The sequence below is a fragment of the Hemibagrus wyckioides genome, linkage group LG15 (genome assembly GCF_019097595.1).
Source record: "Hemibagrus wyckioides isolate EC202008001 linkage group LG15, SWU_Hwy_1.0, whole genome shotgun sequence".
Taxonomy (NCBI): domain Eukaryota; kingdom Metazoa; phylum Chordata; class Actinopteri; order Siluriformes; family Bagridae; genus Hemibagrus; species Hemibagrus wyckioides.
Genome location: NC_080724.1, coordinates 3525261 through 3550000, shown reverse-complemented (window position 1 = coordinate 3550000; position 24740 = coordinate 3525261). Strand labels below are relative to the sequence as shown.

Here is a 24740-nt window from a genome sequence, read left to right as displayed (position 1 = left end):
TTGCAAGCACAGGATTCTTCTTCTCCTCCCAGTGCAGACCCGTACGTGAGTATAGTGTCCATGAAAGCCGTACTCATGTTCCGATGCACGCGACTCATAGGGGGCTAAACGTGCGCTGTAACGATGTCACGCGATGCATCTTGTCCCAAATCTGCAGAAAATCTGTGGTCATTTTAATAAAAAAATAAAATCGCCGGAATATCACGATGAAGTTTGCACGATTTTCAGCGATCATATTGCCAACTCAAGAAATCCTGGAGGGACTGCTTAGTAGCTCGAGTAAAAAATTGACTTCTTACACAGTCGCAGAGCAGATTAGGAAAATGAAAAGGTTTTCCTTGCCTGTGATGGTTTCAAGATACTCTTCTGATGCAAGAAGCCGGCGTCGCTCGCGATCCTGAGAGGAAATGTTTCAGCTTTTGAGGTTAAACGCCTCAGTCTAATACGAGACATTAAATAAAAGCCGCACTGTAAAGTTTGACTGCAGTGCTGTTAACCCCACTACGTCCCAGTGCCCACAAATAAGCCTCTCGCTGCAGTGAGCGAAATCTTTTCTCTATTGATCTGCACACGGACTCAAGGTGCAGCTCGACTTTCGTTGCTGCCTCGCTACTTCATGAGAAATGCTTATAACTCATTGTGATTAATCACATACTACATACATTTGCTCCAATACAAGCGTAAAGATAGATTTTTATTTTTTTTTGCACATGTGTAACTAATTGTTCTGTAGTGTTCAGGGGGAGTATGTGTGATATTATTTTTTTTTACAGGCATTTGTCAAACATACGGTTCTGTAGAGACTCTGTGATGGAGTGTTAGAGACTGCAAAGCAGGTGTTCAAAATATAGCTGTCGTGTAGCTGCAATCATGTTCCTTACATTATCAAAGGCTTTATCTGTCACATAAATATTACTACACAGTGAAATTCTTTCTTCGCATATCCTCCTCCATCTTTGGGGGTTAGGGTGAGAGTGCAGGGTCAGCCATGATGCAGTACCCCTGGAGCAGGGTGGGTTGGTGGCCTTGCTCAAGAGCCCAACAGTGGCAGCTTGACAGTGCTCAATAATTTGGAGGGGTGTCCCAAAACTTTTGCCAATATAGTAAGTATTTTCTCATAAACATATCATATCACAGCAGTGTGTGTGTGTGTGTGTGTGTGTGCATGATGCCATAAACTGGTCTGGCACATCCAGGGTGTATTCCCGCCTTATCCACACTGTTCACAGATCCACCAAGAACCTAATAAACTCATGATAAGCTAGTTTCTAAAGATGAATAAATGAAACAATCACAATGTTCATTCATGCAATTATTGACCACATACCCTGCCACTAACAGGCCAGTGATCAGATATGGCCAGGTAGAACAGACAACATGCTACTGATCCTATTTCATTAACTAATGAATAAAATACCCTTTGGAAATGGACAAAAATCAACTCAATGGGACCTTGGGATTTATCAAGGGGATACAAAGTTTAGTTGGAAGGACCACCACTACTAACACTGGATCCAAAGGAAAACCTAGAGGAGACTGAATCTGCCAACTTGAGCTGCTTTGGTACCATCGTACCTGACAAATGCCAAGAGACTGGCCTTGAGTTAGTGAAGTAGATGTGAATACTTAGGAGGACCTGGAGGAAGGCAGAAAAGCAAGAAAAGGAAACCATGAAGGTACTCTGGTACCCTATCAGGAATAGTCTGCCATCCCTGAGGAGGACAGAGAGGATCTGAAAGTGCAAAAGCAAAAACGAGAGATTCTTCAGAAACTATTCACGGTACCTTTGAAGGAGAAGAAGGGAAAGGGGAAAGGAAAGACCCTGCTCTGCAGGTGGGGAAAGAACATTAAAAGTGAACAAGGTTAAGACAGTAGTAGAAAGAAAAAGAAAAATGTCTGGCGTACCATAAATGTTTATAAGAACTGCTCAAAAGTGCTGAAGCTCTGACAAGAGCTGCCTGGAACAATCAAGTCAGAGCAGAGTGCTCTGACAACTATCCACACAACATTTCTTAAGTTATCTAAGAATTTCTGGGGTAAAAATGAAGCTGGCTAAGGCGGGATTTGATGAAAAATAAAAAGTGGCAGAAGAAGGTGTCCTTTGGACAGCTGTGGGGGAGTCCTGGTCACTGCTCCACAACCAGATGTTCTGGTATTAATAGAGTGAAACAACTCTTGAGTGATGACCTTGCAGCTGACCTGATGGCACCAGTAAAGATGCTAAAGGAGACAGGATGCCCTGCATGTATCTCACCTACCTATGGATCTGTCTTAGGTTAAAGTAGTAGTTTGTTTCTGGGAAAAACTGTGTTGCTGTGGTGGAATTCTGGAAAGTTAAAAAGATAAAAAAGTGGCTTTTGACCATCTATGACATGCTTTGAAAGCTAAACTGTAAGAAATCATAAACACATTTCCCCAAAACAATTAGTCTTTAACTTTAATTTCTCCTTTAGGGAAAATCAGATAGTAATCTTTACTTGTGTGCAAATGAGAAACCTATATTCATTAGCTACATATAGTGGAAAATGGAAATGTGTTTTCTCATTCCTTTACGGGCTAGAAAGCAGGTTAAGTTTATGGATGGTCAGTGTTGTAATAGCTGTGTATATTTACAACTGTGAAAATTGAGTATTAAAGTCAGTCCAGGTTCTTGGCTGAGGACAAACAGAACTGCAGCTTTGTAGCGATGGGAAGTTCGGATCGTTATACCGACTCGGATCGTCGAATCTCGTTCGGCAAAATGAACTAATCTTTTATTATTATCATTTAGTTCATTTTAGCAGAATATATATAGTCACAATGCGACGTGTTTAAAGCCAATTACCTCGACACATCAACTTACGCCAACGTTGATCACATTTAGAATAAGACAAAACTATACATCAATCAAGGCCAAAACGAGACTGACAAGAAGAGGAACAAGAATAGATCTTTTTTTCTTTTGCAGACATCGCACATGTCTTTTGATAATTTTAACAGTATTATGGACTGTGAGATACCGATCCAGGAATTGGTCACGTAATGAACGAACAAACGACTCGTGTGCGAAGACTCGGGAGATGAACGAATCATTTCCATCTCCGCCACACACTGCATAGCTGAAGCCTGTGAGGCTGTCACATGATGAACGAACGACTCGGGAGATGAACTAATCCTGTTTCCCGTACAGAACCAACAGAATGCAATACAATCGCTCTCTGAGACGGCTCCTTGTTCCTGAGTCATATTAAGGATGCGTTCAAAATGAACGAATCCTTCATGGACGACACCGAAACTTGTGTTTGTCCCACCCTTGTGAGTTGGTGTCTGTCATGTGAAGGAGAGCTAGTAGTTGGTAAGACCAAACTGGGAAATACTGGTATACTTGGAAAGTTATACTTGGTGACATCCCACAATTTACCTTATCTATTTAGACAAGATTTATTTAGATTTATATCCATATATCGATAAATAATCGATTGTATTGAATGTGTATTTTATCAATTGCTGATTTCTAATCTTTTCTTTCTTAAATAATCCTTATAAAAATGTACAGGGCTCACTAATAGACACCCATTCAACCAACGTTCATATGTAGAAACATAGACAGAAACAGTATCTGTGAGGACCTACAGAGAACTAGGTCAACTCTGACAACATGCACGTTCGAGAGTGACAAAGAGAGAGAGAGCGAGAGAGAGAGAGAGAGAGAGAGAGAGAGAGAAACAGACGATAATCAGAACTCAGAAGACAAGCTTTAGTGAAAACAGACAAACATACCTTGTCTAAAATGACAGAGCACCAACAGGCCACTTCTAACATATTTCCACAGAGAATGACCGAATATTATACCCACTGAAACAAACAGACACAGTCCAAACAAACAGCAGCAGCTGTAAGCAAAGGGGTGTGAGGACAGTCCTGCTGAGGGGAAGGCATAAATTGACGTGACGTGTGGTTTGGAATTCTGCTCATGCCTGCTGGCTTTGGTCTGCTGCCTGCAGCTCGGAGAGAATCTCCTCATCAACTCTTGTAATGACCCCACAGACACACACCGCTGCTTTCCAACACCTGCAACACACACATCACATGCCCCTACTCTATCAGTGTGTGTGTGTGTGTGTGCTAAGATACTAGGTCTGGGTTGAGAGTAGTAGGCATGGTGTAGGGTCTCATTTGGTGAGTTTCCATTAGAAAAATACATTTTCACAATTCCTTTTGGAGAGGATTCATAAAATTTTACTATTCTATCCTAAGTGGTGCAATAAAAAACATTTGCGCTATCACTGGGAGATTTCGAGTTCCCAGTTCCGACATCTGTGGCCAGGAGCCAAGGGAGCAAAATTCACCGTGCTCTCCGTGTGGTAAAGCAGATGACAGGGTTTCCTTCGAGTGTGTAAAATGGCAGCAGTTTAAATAGACGCACAGGCTGTTTCCACACGCCTTGGAGGAAGCAGGTGTTTGTTCCACTCTCCTGAGTTGGTGTGTTGTGATAAAGAGTTAGCTAGTTGATTTGGTATGACCAAATTGGGGAAAAAATGAGGGGGAAATTCAATCAATTTAATCAATTGCTGATTTCTGATCTCCTTTATGGGGCAGCATGGTGACTTAGTGGTTAGAACTGTTGCCTCACAGCAAGAAGGTCCTGGGTTCGAATGTGCATGGGTTTACTCCGGGTACTCTGGTTTCCTCCCACAGCCCACAAACAGGTAGATTAGGTTGATTGGTAATTCTAAATTGCCCGTGAGAGTGTGGTTGTCTGTATATGTGTGGCCCTGTGATGGACTGGTGACCTGTCCAGGGTGTACCCCTGCCTTTCGCCCAATGTGTGCTGGGATAGGCTCCAGCAGATCCCTGTGACCCACATTAGGAATAAAGCGGGTATAGAAAATGGATGGATGGATGTTACATATCCTATACACAGAGCCACATGGTAGTCCACCGGCAGAATCCCAAGCCAGAGCCAGAAGTTCAATTCTCATGGCAGCCACTGAAGAGTTAACTCTCAGTGCCGGTCGCAAGCCCGGTTTAAATGGGAGGGATGGGTCAGGAAGGGCATCCATCATAAAATGCCACCATTGCCAATGCCACCTGTACCAAATCGAAACATGCGGACCTAATAATCTGCTGTGGTAACCCCGAAATAGGGAGCAGCCGAAAGAACATATCTTATACACAGATATTATGTCATCAATACAATAATAATTATAATGAGCTTTATCATGCATGTAGTATATTATTAATGATTATACTGTTACTAATTGGTCTATAGACAAACCACAAAGTGTCCTTCTTATTTGCTTATTTGGGGTCAATCAGATATTTAGTCGATAACTAATCATGAGGGCTGATTGGTTAGCCTTGGAAAGCTGGAACTCTTCCACATAGTACTGTAGACTACATTCTGTAAGACATTGCTCTTTTTCTTTTAGATTGGATTTGACAACTGGAAAGGCTGTGTGAGGTCCAGAGCAAGAAACTCGTGCCTCACAACCATCACACCTGGGGAGACACACTCTCACCAACATCCTAAAAATGTCAGAGCATCCATAACTCAATCCGAGAGTCTCAGTTACTGTGACATAACACATCTGTAGGTGATATCATTTCATACCAGTATGTAATAACATTTTCAAGCATCTGAAGACTTCGACTAGCTTATTTGGCTCTTTCACGCACTTTAAATTTCATGTGCACATCCTTTTTAAATCTTCTCATAAACCTGCTACTGACTTGCTGCAGTGCATTTGGTCGCGCTCAGCTGAGGTGTGATTGGTGAGGACGCTAGGACACCTTTCAATCAGTCTAAATTAACAAATATATCGAACAATGGTGTTCATCTTAATAAGAGAAAGAGACAGAGAGAGAGAGAGACAGAGAGAGATTTGTGATTGTCAGTCTCATGCTCAGTTTACGGCATTTGCAATGTAGGGGACAGCACCATTCGTCCGCAAGTCTGTTCAGTCCCCATGTCCAGACCTTGGTGTCCTCATAGAACCATCCGTGACTTACACTACATATTAATGCAAATGTGAGAAAAGTGAAAGGAAAATCCTTTTAAAGACAAAAGACAAGACCCCTTCCATTTTCCTCTTCCAGTGATGAGCTCTATTTGTCCATTTTACATATGCATACAAGTTTCCATCTCCGAAGGATAATCTCGGAGCTATAAAAAGACTGGTGCTCGATTCAGAACACAGCCCAAGCCCACAGCACATCTAACGTACTAACACTTATATCTCTTCCAGTTACAATATCACGGCGTTCGGTCTTTTCATTTTTGTGGTTCAACACAATAAAGATATGCTCGATTATACTTTAATCTTTATGTCCATAATAACCCAGGCATTGGCAATGATGAGTGCCACTATTTGTCATGCTAATAAAGCGTGATAAAATCGAAGAATGAAACTGAAGAGAGTGTGAAAGAGAGAGAGAGAGAGAGAGAGAGAGAGAGAGAGAAAGAGAGATGTCTGGAGCACTAACAGAGACTCAGAGCAATTAATGCACTATGGGTCTACAGTAACTATAGCAGCCATCCTCTTACTTTTTGTATTCCAGTGCTAAGTGTTATGTAAACGGACATGTTTTTAAAAATTAAATACACATTTAGAAAAGTCCACATGGTGATCTATCCAGTCTATTAGAATAAAGCTGTGGCACACAGTGACCGTGTTATTTCTTTTCCTGAGACAACCCTGTCATACATGCACATCCACACACACACACACACACACACACACATGTACACTGCAACTCATAATTCTTTAAAATTCTGTAAAAATATTGTGACCTGAGAGAGAATGTCATTTAGGAGAAGGATGACATGATATGCTATATCGTCTCCCAGACCATCGCTGAGACTCATAAGTCCTCTCCAACCCCCTGTTAATAATTCAGAACCAAACTACCAGTAAATCTCTCGCTCTCTCTGTCATACACGTGCACCGGATTGAATTAGCTCTTCTGGTCGAGCACTAATACAGCCTGCGAGATCCCTTGTGAGTGGCATGAGGTTCAGTTCTGCTCAGTCAGACCCTCAGACACTTGACAAAGCTGAGGATGAGGTTTTATCTAGAGCTGATTTCATTGTTGCAGCTCAGCACGAATAACTCTTGACTCTTCTTTTTTGTCTCTGTCTCCATCCGTTTGCTTCCTGCAGTATGCTGGGTTGTCTGCAGGTAGGCTCAAGGTAAAATAATTACTCCAGACTTTTCCACTTTTGTTAAAAAAGCAATTCTTTAATTCACATTAGTTTTAGTTTAATGTGAACCTAGTCCATATTTTGCATGTGAATTGGGTTCACTGAGGATGCTGTCTCCATAGCAATGCACACCATACTAACACACCTGGATAACAAGAACACATATACGAGAAGGCTGTTTGTTGATTTCAGTTCAGCGTTCAATACAGTCATCCCCTCCAAGCTGATCACTAAACATGGTGACCTTGGCATCAACACCTTTCTATGTAATTGGATACTGGACTTACTGACCAATAGACCTCAGCATGTTAAGTTAAAAAACATCACCTCCTCAACCATCACACTGAACACCGGTGTACCCCAAGGCTGTGTGCTGAGCCCCTTTCTGTACTCTCTCTTCACCCATGACTGCAGACCTGTGCGTGGTTCTTACACCAAAGTGTAAAAAGATGGAAAGGTGTCAGAATACACAGTGCATGACGGGGTATTTTGGCTGCAAAAGGCAGACCAACACAGTATTAGGTGGTCATAATGTTATGCCTAATATATATATATATATTTATATATACACTTCTGTTTAGACGCTAACTGCATTCGTTGCCTTGTACCCATGTGCAATGACAATAAAGTTCTAATCTAATCTAAAAAGAAAATCATTACCATCTTTAGTCAACCTCAGAGTTGTTGTCAGATACAACTTGTAACCATTTAACCAGCTTATATTCATGCAAAGTACAGCCATTACTCAGTAACTACAGTATACAGAAGCTAAGAGGAAAGTTTCGTTGTCAAGAGTGTGAGAGATGTGTCTGGACATACCCGATGGTTAGGGTTAAGGGACTAGTGTGAGAACCAGTGGATGAATTCACGTTTCCCATATCAGCATTGTCTCAGGTGAGTTAAACTGGCTCAGAATGTAACACACAATCCTTTGCTTTGTGTGAGGAAAGCTGTATATCCCAGCATGTGAGTGTGTAACCAGCCATCAAACACTAAAAAAAAACCCCATGTTCACGCTCACTACGTTGCTGATGTTGCTCCAGGGTTGAGATTGTCTCTTGTACAGCACACGTGAAGCGAATGCTGCTAATGCAATCTGATCTCATGAGATTATTAGCACAAATTCAAACCAGCAACTGATGTGCTTGATGTGACATACCAATAAAGCTGTTCACCTGGGATGGTATTGAAGCTGACAAAAAAAAAATATATATGAATTTCTTATATTTGAATTATTATACACGTCACATTAATTAAATAAAAGCATCTACTTTTTCACAGCGGACATTTTTGCTTGATGTTTTACTCCTAGCAAGTAAAAAAATAAAATAAAATAAATAAATGAATAAATAAATATATAAATAATAATAATTATTATTATTATTATTGATAATAAGAATAATAAGAATAATAATGAATCATTAATAAAAATAATAATTGAATTAAAAATATATAAATACACCAAAAAAACGTATAAACGAATGTACAAAAAAATGATTAAATACACCACCAAAAAATATTTAAATATATATTACATGCATAGAGTTGAAAAATATGAAAATATAAAATTCATATTTAAATGTTTCAAATGCTGCTGCTGGCCTAGAAATTCACCTTCAGAATCATTCTTATGAACTGAGTTAAATAAATTACTTGAAATCCTTCATTGCTTGAGGCAATCATGGCTTCAGGTCACGAAATTAAACAGAAAGAAAATGATCATATGTTGCTCTGTTGCTGGTAATATATATATATATATATATATATATATATATATATATATATATATATATATATATATATAAGACCATGACAATTCAGTTCAGACTTATTAAAGCCTTTAATTCTTAAAATGTAATTTTAGAGAAATTGAGATTTTTTTTCCAATTTTACCCCGCCCCATTTTTCTCTCTTTCTCTCCTACACTCTCACAATACCCTGAAATGCACCTAAAGCTTCGAAGCCTTTCGAAAAGTATTGTAGTGTTCTGTCTCTCATGCGCATGAACGCAGACTTAAGCGCAGTTTTCTCCGACTGAGGGACTTCCAATTATATATGCTCACACAAACACTTCACACCAGCAAGGGCGATTTCCTCCAGCGGTTTATACTTCCTCCAAACTGGATCACAGGGGGAAACTTTCACGCCACAGAAAGGTAGATTATGGGATGAAGACAAACAGCGAGGCTGAGCAGTAGCTAACGATTTTTTCCCAAGAGAAAGCTGACCCACAAGCCACTTCAGACACACGAGTTCAGGCTTCCCATACTTAGCAAATAATGACCCAGCGAGATGACAGAAAATCAGTTGAGGGGTTGGAGAGCTGTGTCTGCTTTGTCAGTGGGAGCAGTGCTAGAGTTTGCAATTTATTATTTAGCAGGATGGGTATACTTATATATATATAAAAAAAAAACGGACAAAAAAGGGAGACGAGTACAGTATGGGTTGTAATGATTTCCCATAACTGATCAGTTAAAGAGTAGGTGTGGTAGAGCACTGTACTTCTACATTGCTGTCATTTTACACTCTTCCCACTCAGTATTATTTTATTATATATTACTTTTATTATTTATTTTCAGTCCAGTATTAATCATGATTTGTGAATCGTCTGTGCTTGACGATGGGATTACAATTAAAACCTCCCTTTTTTTTTTCAAAGTCCATGCCAAATCTGTACGCATTAAAGTTTGGCACCACTTTGTATTTCTCCTCTTTGGAAAATTCGAGCCCCTCGCTGCCGAGCTTGCATCGATAATATCCATTTCAGCATAATCTAATACCCGCCTGTCTGTGGCACATGGGTCTTTCTCTCTGTCCCCTGGCACCACATCCAGGCTGGCAGTACTGCCTGACCGAACAGCACACACAGAGCCAACCCAGGCTGGAGAATACTACTCACTGCTTCCATCTGTCTTCTAAGTCTTACGAAGGAATCGTAAGAACTACAACAAGGACACGGTGTTAACTGGAACGGGGAACAAACATGTGCAAGCCTGTTTGCTATTCATTGTTGTACCTCATTCATTCAGCACTGTAGACCTTAATAACTTTTAAAATGACAGGCATTCACCGATGTAGAAATTCAACATGTTTTGCTGCGCAGGCATGATTTGACAGCAGAAATGCCTTGAAAGCAGCAATGCAGCTGAGCAGGGTCTGTTATTACTTCCCACACTGACTAATAACTAAAATGATGCTCTTGGCTGTGCTGTCAGCCATGTTCCTGCGCGGTGGATTTCTCCTGTGTAGACGTTAACAAGTTATAAAAACAGGATTGGATGAAATATCATTTAGTTCTAAGCAGCACAAATGGTTTTGTGTTATGCCTTTCAGAGTGGTGTGAGAAATTTAGTGCAGCTTGGTCTAGTTCTCCACTTAGTCCGAGTTGGCAGACTATTCTGCCAACTGTTCAGTTCTCCTCGCCGTCTGATTGTACCGCTTACACATCACCCAAAGAAGTGCACTCAGGAGTAAGTGTGTCAGAATACTACGGAACACAAAGGTGCGAGATTGCGGACGCCGCCTCGGGTGATGGTGTTGCTGATGCTGCGTGACGCTACTGATGCTTCGGTGCGCGATCCCTTACCTCCACATCTGGCCCAGCTGCAGGATGTGCACGAGGGACTGGAAGGTCCACATGCATGCTCGGCAGCACCTGAGCGTCCGGCTGCGCGAGCGCACCGCCGCCGCCGCCGTGTCCTCCTCCGTCTCCACCGTGTAGTCGTACACGAACCAGCGGAAGCTGAGCACCTGCACCACGACCGAGGGCAGCGCGGCGAAGAGCAGCGTGAGCGCGAACCACCAGTAGTCGCGGCGCGCGTAGTAATCGGCCGAGAGCCACACGTCCGTGGCGCCATCACAGAAGAAGACGAGCAGCGCGCAAAGCACCCAGCAGCAGTCGAGCAGCGCTTGCCGCCGGGAGCGGTCCCGGCGCTCTTCCGGTCCCGCGAGGACACAACGCGCCTCGGGCTCCTTGTCGCGCGCGCACGCGGAAGCCGAGCTCACGGCGGATGCGGCGGGTCCGTCCGATTTGGCGGCCATGTTTGTTTGTGCGAAGAGAAGGAGGGGGTGAGGAGAAGGGAGTAGTGGAGGCTGGTGTGTGCGCGTGTGTCCGTGTGTGTGAGCGCATGATGGGTGGTGTGTGTGTGTGTGTGTGAGACAGAGAGAGAGAGAGAGAGATGGAGAGAGAGAGAGAGAGAGAGAGAGAGCATCAAGAAATTTTCCTGAAAAAAAAATTCAAGATAGTTTGGAACTGATGGATCTCATTGGCTTGGCTATGTACTGGTGCTACAAATATTAGAGTATTCAGGTAACTGAAGAGCATCATCTATAAGAAGCACTGACACACACCTTCCATGGGATTTCAGTCCACTGCAGGAGACACACACTCATTCACACCTAGAACCTGGAAGAAGCACACACAGATACAGGAAGAACATGCACCATAAACCCCAATTCAGGATCGGACCAGCGACCCTGGAGCTGTACGGTGGCCACCAGCTTGCTGCACAGGAACATCATCAATAATATTACACCATTAATCCAGTACATGATAAAATAGGGCTGATTAAGATTTTGTCCTTCATTGTAATCTAAGAGTAATATCTCTATAGTAATAATTAAAGGTGTTAATAATTTATTGTCTAGCAGCTTGAGAGAACATGGTCACATTTGCATCTTCAGGTAAAAAGAGTTGAAAAATCAGTGGCTTATTTGCACAGATCTGATTACACAGTTATTGGGATTGCTCTGAAAGACAACACCAGTTGATATTTATTGATTTAATCTGTATAAAAGTTAGGATGTAATAAATAAGATATAAATAAAAGAGATGCAGGGCTATGAGTACCATACCTGTCTTAGGGTGATGACTGACGGATTTGCTCGCACCTTCAGGGATGGGGGTTTGATTGTTGTGATGAGTTTGCATGTTTTCTCTGTAATTCAGTGGTTTCCTTTGGTTACTCCAGTTTCCTCTCCCTCTACAATGACTTGTGTTGTAGGTGTGTGTGTGTGTGTGTGCTCTGTGATGGGTTGGTACCCATGCCTTGGATTGTCTCCAGTCTCCTCACAGCTCTATGTAGGATACAGAAAATAGTAGAAATCTAGCTACTACTTTAATTATCTGGAGTTGACATTGAATTAAATGCCCTCATATACGTATCTAAAAGCTTTTTATTGTCAAATTGTGAAGAATAATCTCTCATTACCTGCTAAATGGCACTTAAACACGATTAAGCTTACAATATTTTTCATTCATTTAGACGCATAACTATCTAACAACATAATTAAATTCAACTCGGTGTGTTTGTATAGCGCTTTTAACAATGGACAATTGTCTCAAAGCAGCTTTACAGAAGTATAGAGTTTAAAGTTACTATTTATCCCGAACAATTATCCCTAATGAGAAGCCTGAGGCGACGGTTGTCAGGAAATAAGGAAATAAGGAAGAAACCTTGAGAGGAGCCAGGCTCAGAAGAGAACCTCATCCTCATTTGGGTGACAGTGGATCACAGTAAATGTTGATAATGTCCTTTCAACAACTGTTCATAGTCATGGAGAATTGTGCAACCAAGAAACTAATAGGTCAGTGTAGTTTCTGAGTTCATTATAGCACTAATTCCTTCCTGCTGAAAGCTGACCGATGCAACAGCAGTTCAAAGACGTGCGATGGTTCTATCCACAGCAGTCCCCTGGGTCACAGGCTGACCACGCAGATCTATCCACAGCACCAGTGAGCACCACGAGACCCCAATCAGGGGTAGATGGATGGATCAGGCAGGTCCGGAAGGAAGAAGCGGTCACACTGGGAGCTTGGGAGAGGACGTATAGTTTGACAGAGAGAGACAGAGAGTGAAAAGAGATAAAGATGCTTGTGATCATGTGATAATGTAGATTATGAGCAAAGTGCAGGCAGGGACTCTGCTATGACAGCAAAACTAAAAGTGATCAATGCCTGTGTCTTTATCTTTATGAAGGCTGATTGTGTTTACCAATTTGTTTCTAAAAACCCTCAGATTTGAACCACACCATCTAATATGTTTCCCAGACTTCGACACAGTTATGCACTGATAATTCATCGAATGAATCTTTTACACCAGTATTGTCAAGCAAAATAAGCAGATATTTGTGCATAGATTAATGCCTTATACAAAAAAAAGTTCTATTCACTGAATCATAGTAAGCAATTTCTAACAATAAACAGCTATAGGTATAAATAAACAAATAATCTGATTTATTTCTGTGGGTTTTTCTCTGGAAAATGATGATACTGTACATCTGGAATGTGTTACCGATTCTGGGAGAGTCACAATTGGATCATATGTCATGCAAAAGTGTGAGGATATTTTATTAGAGAAAAACACACACACACACACACAATACTCCAGTCATCTTTATAAGCAAACCTACTAAATCTGCTGTCGGTTTAAATCACGTTCATTATATTTGTCTCATAGCTCCAGGGTTGATGGTTCGATACCTGCATCTGCCCTGTGTGTGTGGAGTTTCTCATTCCCCTCATGCTTTGGGGGTTTCCTCTGGGTCCTATGGTTTCTTCCCCCAGTCCTAACACATGCCTTGTATAGTCTGACTGAGATATGAATTGACTGTAGTGTGTGAATGGATGTACAAGAGTGTTTGTGTGTGATTGTGTCCTAGGATAAATTGGCACAGTGTCCAGAGTGTCCCCTGAGTCCCATGGGATAGGATCCAGACTCCCTGTTTTATTTTATCCTTTTTTGTTAAACTGTAAAATGTAACTTAAAACTTTACAAACATCAGAAAATGCTTTTTGCTTCTTTTTCTTCTTTGTAATAATAATAAGAAGAAGAAGAAAGAAGAAAAATATAATCTTTAAATATATGGAAGATGAAATCCGCTTTAAATCCAAATCTCAATCTCAGCATCTGCTTACGCTACATGTTTAAGAAAAGTGAAATTGGCCTAATGATCCTTGTTTCCATTAAGTCTATTAGGGTCGTAGCTTACTCAGTGAACTGGCAAAACAGTTGCTGGGTAAGCTTTTTAACATCCAGCACACATAAATCCTGCTAAATGTTTCTTTCTGTGACTTACTGATCCACCATAAACCTGCACAAAAAAAAAAAAAAGACATCCGCTGCATTACCCCTTAATCACATATATTGGGTTGTGAGCAAACCCTGGCCTCATTTCTCCTTCTCCTTCATCCATTTTATTCACCAAAGGTTTTCAATGCTGTTTGACTGGATTTTATAATAAAGTGTCCAAGTCTGGTCAGTTACATCAACACACACAAACACACGCAAAAGAAAATGAACATACATCCAACTCCATCTCACTTCAAGAAACTGTAATAAGCTTTAATGATTTCTGTACAAGATACAAGCTGGTCTGGATAAATTTGCCATCATAAGATCATGTTAAAATCTCAGAGGTAGGATGGAAGGCAGCTACAGTGATGGTGTCGTGTGGAGTAATTGGTTGGTCCTGTGCAACCAGCTTGATTAGTTATGGCATCATAAGCCATCTTAAAAAATGTGCAAGTTGAAAGAAATCAACCTGACAAAGAGTTAATGACCATGAACATCATGAGATGAAGGTTAAATGAAAAGTCAGCACTAGGGTCAAAGCCTGCCATCACAGACTACACGAGCGAAATGACGACAAATGTAAATCTGCACACTCCTGTAAGATTCTGTACTTAGATAGATCATTAAAACATGCTCTACATTTTTAAGCTTAAAAAATACTAAAAATGTGGTTTATGGTTTACTTATTTATTTTATTTCTTTGCCCTTGGACTTGTAGCTACAATTAAATCAATTCCATCAGATATTTTGAGGCTTGTTTAGACATTAAACATTATTTAAAAGTTCTGCTTGACTCTACATTAATACAGCTAGATAACTATATATATATATATATATATATATATATATATATATATATATATATATATATATATATATATATATTATTTGGATTATATAATTATTTGGATGGCTGAGCGAATACTTTTGGCAATATAGTGTATATACATATATATATATATATATATATATATATATATATATATATATATATATATATATATATATATATATATATACACTATATTGCCAAAAGTGTTCGCTCACCCATCCAAATAATCAGAATCAGGTGTTCCAATCACTTCCATGGACACAGGTGTATAAAATCAAGCACCTAGGCATGCAGACTGTTTTTACAAACATTTGTGAAAGAATGGGTCGCTCTCAGGAGCTCAGTGAATTTCAGCGTGGAACTGTGATAGGATGCCACCTGTGCAACAAATCCAGTCGTGAAATTTCCTCGCTCCTAAATATTCCACAGTCAACTGTCAGCTGTATTATAAGAACGTGGAAGTGTTTGGGAACGACAGCAACTCAGCCACGAAGTGGTAGGCCACGTAAACTGACGGAGCGGGGTCAGCGGATGTTGAGGCGCATAGTGCGAAGAGGTCGCCAACTTTCTGCAGAGTCAATCGCTACAGACCTCCAAACTTCATGTGGCCTTCAGATTAGCTCAAGAACAGTGCGCAGAGAGCTTCATGGAATGGGTTTCCATGGCCGAGCAGCTGCATCCAAGCCATACATCACCAAGTGCAATGCAAAGCGTCGGCTGCAGTGGTGTAAAGCACGCTGCCACTGGACTCTAGAGCAGTGGAGACGCGTTCTCTGGAGTGACGAATCGCGCTTCTCCATCTGGCAATCTGATGGACGAGTCTGGGTTTGGCGGTTGCCAGGAGAACGGTACTTGTCTGACTGCATTGTGCCAAGTGTAAAGTTTGGTAGAGGGGGGATTATGGTGTGGGGTTGTTTTTCAGGAGCTGGGCTTGGCCCCTTAGTTCCAGTGAAAGGAACTCTGAATGCTTCAGCATACCAAGACATTTTGGACAATTCCATGCTCCCAACTTTGTGGGAACAGTTTGGAGCTGGCCCCTTCCTCTTCCAACATGACTGTGCACCAGTGACCAAAGCAAGGTCCATAAAGACATGGATGACAGAGTCTGGTGTGGAGGAACTTGACTGGCCTGCACAGAGTCCTGACCTCAACCCAACAGAACACCTTTGGGATGAATTAGAGCGGAGACTGTGATGTGCTTGTAAAGGCAGACGTCCCAAAACTTTTGGCAATATAGTGTAGATTAATAATAGGATAGTATTGCTTTGCTAACAAGGTTGCTGAACAGAACTGATTTGTTTGCAAGAGCGGTCGCTTTAGTGTTGCTTAATGCATTCCAATGAAAAAGTATACATTCATTAATGAATCTCTATTCATAACCGAAACCGAATTTGGGGACATTTGTTATCCATCTGAGAATTTCTAAAGTGTTTACATTAAGGTATATTGTGCACACTCAAACTTTAATATTTTTTCATGGCCTCTTCAGGGCTTAGATAGCCGGCAAGGTAAAGAAAAAGAGAGTTAAATAAGAGAGTGGTCTCGAAAGACAGATTTGAGTTCACACCAGATCAAATTCAAGTAATGGTAGAGAGAGAGAGAGAGAGAGAGAAATGACAAAGCTGCGGGAGACAGAAATAGAAGAGAGGTGCTAGAGGAGGCAGGAGTGTGGGAAGGCTTTGCTGATGAATTTAATGGGCCATTAGTGGAACGAAGGAGAAGTTTTTATCAAACGAAGTATATTAACTTCAGGAAGGCATGGACACTTCTGTCAGCAATTCACTAGCTTCCCATATCTTAATGAAAACGATCTCCTGGCACACACACACACACACACACACGCCCATTCGACCATTCCAAGCTCTCTCAGCGAACTGAGCTGTGTTTATTGATGTTGCTTTTTTATTGACGTTATTTTCTCATTCATTCACTAGATTATTATTGGTCCTGCTCTTCACACTCACTGAGAGGACAAGAAAGAAAAGGCGGAGGCAGCACTATTCTTTAGGCGCAGTGTGGGAAGCTGTCCATGCTTCTTGTCTGCCTTCTTTAATTAAAAGAAAAATCCTTTTCGGCGAGCAGAAGAAGAGGAGGATTAGGGCAGAGGGGTGGAGGGAAGACTAATGTGGCTTTAGGCAGTCTTTATTAATTCTCCGCTGCCCTACAAGAAGCATTTTGAACTTGAAGCATTACTGTGTGCATGCGTGTTAGCAGGGCTAGCCTGTCTACGGATGGACATGTAGCTGACCACCATGGGTCATCATGTATAATTGATATAATGTATAATGTGGAGCAAGTTGGTTAAGATGCAACACACACACACACACACACAAAATAATGCTTCATGTTCAATTGAAGTCTCGCTTTATTTAATTGAACTGTTAATAAAGTAGTAATAAACTAGTTATAAACTAAATATGTAACAAACTAGTATGATTTAAAGAGATTCTAATATCTACAGTAATAATGTTTATTATTATGCTTCCTGGTTTTCTCTAAAACCTGTTCAATTGAAAGCGGAAGACTTGGATAGCGAAAGATTTTCTGCTTTCTTACTTACAGTATATGTTTAAAATATGTTTCGCTGCAGCTATAAATTGATTATTTACAATCATTTAATTGATGATTATTAAGTGCAGTTAATTTATATGGTCATGAACGGGACATGCACTTATATAAATTTTGCCTCAATGAATGAACAGGTGGGATAGGTGTTCCTAATAAAATGGACAGTGAGTGTATAAGACAGTGTGTGAAGAGCACATGCAAATACAAAGCTATGTTATGCATAAGGTCTAAAAGGCATGTAATGCATGTGCACACAAACCTGCACACCAATGTCACACACACACACACACACACACACTGAGTGACTGCTACACACGCCACAAAATCTCATCAAAGCAGTGGAGCAGAAGACTGTCGTCATTCTCAGCCAACCCCCGGAGAAGGGGGGAGTGACACGGAGATGGAGAGAAGATACAGAAGAAATGAGAGGAAAAGAAACGAGAAGAAAAAAGAGAGACATGAAAGATGTGTCTCCATAAAAGCAACTGACCAGACATTACCTCAGGTACGTGTGTGTGTGTGTGTGTGTGTTTTAAGTGGAGACGCAATCACAAGGGTGATTAACACCCACTAGTGTGGCACTTATGCACTCTAGTTCTATCAAATACACACATGATTCAGTGCTGAGGTAATGTTTAGGGTGTTACATGAGTGCTTTCTCTCTCTCTCTCTCTCTCTCTCTCTCTCTTTCACACACACACGCACACTCACGCACACAAACACAACCCAAATGTGCTGCAGTGCTGCCCCTGAGTGGTCAACACGAGTGTATGCACTCACTCTCTCTCTCTCTCTCTCTCTCTCTTTCTCTCATTCTCTCTATATCTCTCAGGAGGAAGTGCTATGATTAGCTCTCTCCAGGAGTCGTCACCATCTGCCAAGGTCAAGAGCTCTTATCAGCTCTGCTGCAGCTGCCTGACCAGCAGACCGACACACAACGCAACACGACACAACACCACACGAACGTGAGAGACAGAAGGAAGTGGCAAAAAAGGGTAAGAGATGGAGTGATTACGGAGTGACAGCTGACACAGGCTGACTTACAGTGAGGGAAGACGAGAGAAGAAAGAAGTGGGGGAACAATATAGAGATAATAAATAATTTTAAAAAGGCAGGTGAGAACCAGACACAATGACATTGCTCACATTATTCAGCATTAATCACAGAGGCAAAGCCAATGAATGATGTCAGGGTCACATCCTCCTACTGCTGACAGCATTCCAATGACATTTACATTCATTTTATTTATTTATTTTTACTACAGTTGAACGAATGAATAAAATCCAAACACACTGAGATAAAACCATTGCTTCCTGACAGTTCTGAAAGCCCTCTAATGCTTAGTGCTGACCTTCTATTACATCATTTACCTCATTCATTGATTCATTCACAGCTATGGGGCAATTTAGCATTCCAATCCACACACTGGATCCCTAAAATGTTTTTGGGAGTTGGGAGGAGGCTGTAGAACATACTGAAAAGCCAGACAAATGCAGAGAGAACACAGGAAACTCCATACAGACGGTAACTCATGTTCAGTATCACAGCGGGGAGCCTGGAGCTCTGACACGGCAATGCAATGCACTACCATACTCTACACATATTTAAAATACCCCCACTGAGCACTATTAGGAATTAATACTGAGCTGGGCTTCTCTTTGCTTCCAAAACCAAAAAAAGTTCTTATGGCAGAAACATTCCTTGGATATTCTGGTCCATGTTGACACGACTGCATCACATAATTTCATTACTGGATTCTGATCTGGTGACTGGGAAGGCCAGTGTCATGTTCTTGAAACCTGTTTAAACTTCTCTTTGTGACATGGTTCTTTATCATCTTGGAAGTAGCCATTAGAATATGGTAAACTGTTCATATGAAGCGATGCACCGATATTCCAATACTCTGTGGCATTCAAGTGATGAGTTCTTGCTCAAAATGTGGCAAAAAAACCATTCCCCACACTATTACACAACCTCCACCAGCCACAGGCATCAAGACTACATTATTCCAGTCTTCAACTGTCCTGTTTTGGTGAATCTGTACCCACTGCAGCCTCAGCTGTCTGTTCTTGGCTGTCAGAGCTAGAACCTGACTTCATCTTCCAATGTTGTAGCGCATCTGCCTCAAGGTTTAACATGTTGTAGATTCTGAGATGCTGTTCTGCTCACCACAATTGTACAGAGTGTTTATCTGAGTTATAGAGCCAGGATGGTGGTGCTGGATTACTGATCAGAAGGTTGTGAGTTTGAATCCCATGTCCACCAAGCTGCCACTGCTGAGCCCCTGAGCAAGACCCCCAGTTGTACCAAAAAATGTGATAAATGTGTCATGTGTCTGTGTCATGTATGGCTTGGTTGCTGGGATGTAGTAGCTTAGTGATTAAGGTGTTGGCCTACTGATCAGTTGGTTGTGAGATTGAATCCCACTGCAAGGCCCTAAACCCTCAATTGTATAAAATGAGATAAATTGTAAGTTTCTCTGAAAAAGGGCGTCTGCCAAATGCCAGAAATGTAAATGGTTAATTCCCTGCTGGGACAGCAGGGGGCATTCCAGCAGGGGTTTGCTTATGCCATGTGTCTTTGTTTATGTTTTGTGTTCTCACGTGTTTGCCCCACCCGATCCTCAGCCCGTTCCCGCCTCTGCACCACCAGTTCCTCTTGTTTCACTAATTACCTCCCCAATTTAAACCTGTTGTCTTGGGTGTGCTGTTTGCTGAGTCCTTGTCCTTGGTTTTTGTATCTTGTTCTGTATTTTAGCTCCTAGTTCTGCCCTAATGTTTTCCAGTGTCTGTTCATGTAGTTATCTTACAATAAACCCCCTGTCTGACGTCTATCCCTGCACTTGGGTCTGATTTTTCCCCCGCCTAGCACCCTCTGTCTTGGCAATCTGACTTTGTTTATCTCTGTTTCCAACCTAAAATTTTGGCATCAGACGAGATTATATATAAAACTGACAGTGCAGGTACTTAGATAGTTTGAGAACTTTGTTAACTTTGAGAAGTGTGTTAACTAAAACGAAGTAACTGTATTAACTAAAAATGTTAAGAAGTCTTGATAGGTTCCAACAGTTCATCAAAATAAATATTCTGTAATTTCTTATTTTCACCTTTAAAAAAACACCGAATAAAAATGGTATATGATAATAGCAATAGTAATAGAATGATAATAGCAATAGCAGAATAATAATAGCAATAGTAATAACTGGTTCAGGGTATCTTTTAATAACAAAACAATAACATTTATTTCATCCTCAGTTTGAAATGTATAGTGTAGTAGACTTCAAAACCGGTGTGTACTGCTGTTTGGCTCAAATGCACTACTGACAACTATTTAGCATGGACCCAGAAGTGATAAAGTGAAAATGTTTAGCCTTGTACAGTAAATGCTAGCATTCAAAAATGAACCCAAAAATTTGACAATGAAAGCAATTAACAGACACCGTTATCAATCACAGTGACCCTTATATCATTTATACCTCTGAGCAGTTGAGGATTAAAGGAGAAGTTCACTTCCAGAACAAAAAATCTACAAATAATTTCCTCACTCCCTTGTCATCCAAGATGTCTTTCATTCTTCAGTCATAAAGGAATGAGGAAAATCTTTCCTGGACACTCATCCCAGAGCTAGTGCTAGACAAGCTTTTGTGGTTCAAAAAAGTATACAATTTTTTTTTTTCTAAGGAACCGATGGTGTGGCTAGATAAGAGCCTTCTTCCTGGGCTGCGATCGCGGTTTAGGGCTCTATGAAGCTGCATTTTTGGAAGTTCAAACTCATGGGCACCATTGAAGTCCACTATATGGAGAAAAATCCTGAAATGTTTTCCTCAAAAAACATCATTTCTTTACAACTGAAGAATGAAAGGCATGAACATCTTGGATGACAAGGGGTGAGGAAAACTTTTATTCTGGAAGTGAACTTCACCTTTAAGACCTTAGCTCAGTGGCCCAGTTTGGCGGTGCTGGGATTCGAACACATGACCTTCTGATCTGTAGCCTGATGTCCAGTCCTTCAGAACTGACCAGTTTTGCAGTCATAGAAACGAACACCAAATCTGAATAAACTCAAAATTTTTCAACATCACTGCAGATTTTCTGCACATTTGGGTCCAGACATGTTGTATTACATCATCACAACATGAATCCAGCCAAAACTCTCTTTGATTCATGTGCCTCAAATATGAATACAGTGATCAAAGATGTCATAGAATCATTTTACTGGTCATTTCATCAATTCAAGTAGTTTTCTAAAAACTACTAAAAATATTGCACAATCGAGCCTTTTGCTTGAAATCACGAAAAGACCCGGTGAAATCCTGAAGGGATGGCATGCCTTATGGCAGAGCAGTGCCCATTTTGTTCACATTTGCACAGCGGTGCTAAGAAAAGAGCCATGTATACATGTAAAATATGGATGGTTTCTATTGCCATTCACACAGATACACCTTTCAGGATGAAATATAATGCACCAAGCAGGTGTAAAAGTGCAGTCTGTAACAACACATCAATATTTCAGAGCCAAAAAACCACAAGCTCTAAGCAAACATTAGGTAAGCAAGAATTCTGGCTCCTAGAGGCGACAGGAGCTAAACAGCTATTGTTTGGGGGTTCATTTTTGTGTATATGTATGCATGCATGTGTGTGTGTGTGTGTGTGTGTGTGTGATTTCCCAAACTTTGTTGCTGGGAGCATCCTGTCAATAATACCTCCCCTGACTGAGGCCTCAGGAAAGGACTGCAAGAGTTTGTTTATACAGGCATGGATGTAAGCTGTGTGTGTGTGTGTGTATGTGTGTGTGTACTACTACAAACAGCATATGTAAGAATAGCAATGTGTGTGTGTGTGTGTTTGTATTGACTGTTCAACACATGAGAATAGGTGTGTGTATGTGTGTGTGTGTGTGTGTGTTTAGGGGGTGAGAAAACCCAAAACACCTGCTAAACCAGCACATTTCCCCACAATGCAGGAAGCAGTAGTTTTAAATAAAACACATTAAGTCAGCCCCCCCTCATCCCCCACCCCCTTGTCCTTGCTTCTAAACAACCTCAAACCAGCTGTTGTCCAGCGTTTGGCCTTGATAGTCCTAAGTTTCTCAATCTCCTTTGACATGCAAGCAAAAATCACTGACACCCACAATTATTTCCCAGTGTCCTGAATTAATCAAAAGCACAGTAGTTAAATGTATGAGTTTACGTGGATTATTCGGCTGTCTATTGCACGTTAGTCGCAGGGTTCGTACTTCGGCCGAAATTCTTTATCCCTCTCGAGTACTAGCAGTTGCTCGGAGATTTGCATTTAAGTGGTTTAGTTTAGTTGCCACTCTGTCTGTTCTTACACTTGTTTTTGGTCAATTGGTGGAAACTCAATTGAATCCTTTCAGCTCCTGTCACGGCACATGCTTGTGATTTATTTGGAATAAAAATGCCGGAATGTCGAGGTCCTATCTGTCATCTCTGTTCTATCAGTGAAGCATGTAATTCGGCTCAGTAGGCATGGTTTTAGAATTTGAGCCAGTCTAGCACACCACAAACTTTTCCTCCAGCAAAACAAAATAGATAAAGAGATGAGGAAGTGGTTGTGGTTCTAGCCAGACCCATCGTCGATGCCGATGCATTCCAAGGGGAGGTACAACGTACAAATATTCTCTGCAGCCGAGAGCATGAAGCCTGATCTATAGAATGTATTCATTTGTGTGCTTTTCTATTTATGCTAGTTTACCGTATACACCGATCAGGCATAGCATTCTGAGCAGGGAGAGGTTGACTGATGATCTCCTCATCATGGCACCTGTTAGTGGGTGGGATATATTAGGCAGCAAGTCTACATTTTGTCCTCAAAGGTGATGTGTTAGAAGCAGGAAAAATGGACAAGCGTAAGGATTTGAGCGAGTTTGATGAAGGGCCAAATTGTGATGGCTAGACCACTGGATCAGAGTATCTCCAAAACTTGTGGGGTGTTCCCGGTCTGCAGTGGTCAGTATCTATCAAAAGTGGTACAAGGAAGGAACAGTGGTGAACCGGTGACAGGGTCATGGGCGGCCAAGGCTCATTGATGCACGTGGGGAGAGAAGGCTGGCCCGTGTGATCCGATCCAACAGACGAGCTACTGTTGCTCAAATTGCTGAAGAAGTTAATGCTGGTTCTGATAGAAAGGTGTCAGAATACACAGTGCATCAGGTCAGGGCTGTTTTGGCAGCAAAAGGGGGACCAACACAATATTAGGCAGGTGGTCATAATGTTATGCCTGGTCGGTGTATTTATCTACATCTCTTCACTATATTCAATACTGTGCATTTTTTCTAGGTCTTGTCCCTAAGTAGCTCAGCATTTCACAATCACGTTTCTTTCATTTATTTCATACTTAGCAGATGTACAGCATTAGAAAGAGAGATTAGTATGCATGCCCATGCATGCACTCTGTCCTCCTCTCTGGTAAAGAGCTTCTCACAGACGATTGTATTACATTCTCTTCCACGTTATATTCGACTTTTCTTCGCCTATTATAACAGACGGCTCGCATTATGTCCTTGTGTGATCCTTCCCTTGTTTTCTCCCACTCTCTTTTTCCGAACTTGTTGCTCTGCATCACCATGAGCTCAGCGGCTTCCTGTTTTCCTGCAGTTCATAACTGTCTCTTAGGACCAAATCAGGAACCTGAATAATGCTTCTGATTCTTTTCCTCACACACACACTCTCGTTCACACACACGCACACACAAACCCCTCTGGCCTGGAAGAATAGCGCAGATAGCTCTGGAGGGTTTTGTTGACGTCTGAGGTGTACGCACGGGTATGATGGTCAAGGTTTTCTTTCCAAGTTCTGAAAGATTGCACTGCCCAGTAAAACACACCCATGCACAGTTAGTTTTCACAGAACGGCATGATCTCATTCTGACAGCACCTTTTTCCACTTGCTAATATTGTACATGCATTCATATTATAAAAATATCACAGTAGATTATTATTTGTGTTCTAGATAGATGCTCTAAGATACAGATATAAGTCACCAACAATATAGGCAAATAATTCAACAGTTTCTATAGAATTTGCATTTATGGCATTTGGTAGACAACCTTATCCAGAGCGACTT

General features: G+C 41.2%; 1 protein-coding gene across 1 annotated transcript in view; it reads right to left on the bottom strand.

Annotated features, from left to right (window-relative positions):
* xkr7b (XK, Kell blood group complex subunit-related family, member 7b) overlaps window positions 1–11305 on the bottom strand; it is a 65780-nt gene extending 54475 nt beyond the window's left edge. The window contains exon 1 of the mRNA XM_058410695.1: window positions 10770–11305. Coding sequence (XP_058266678.1) covers window positions 10770–11224 — 455 coding nt within the window. The 5' untranslated portion in view covers window positions 11225–11305. The remainder of the gene's footprint in view (window positions 1–10769) is intronic.
* Between the last annotated feature and the right edge of the window lie 13435 nt (window positions 11306–24740).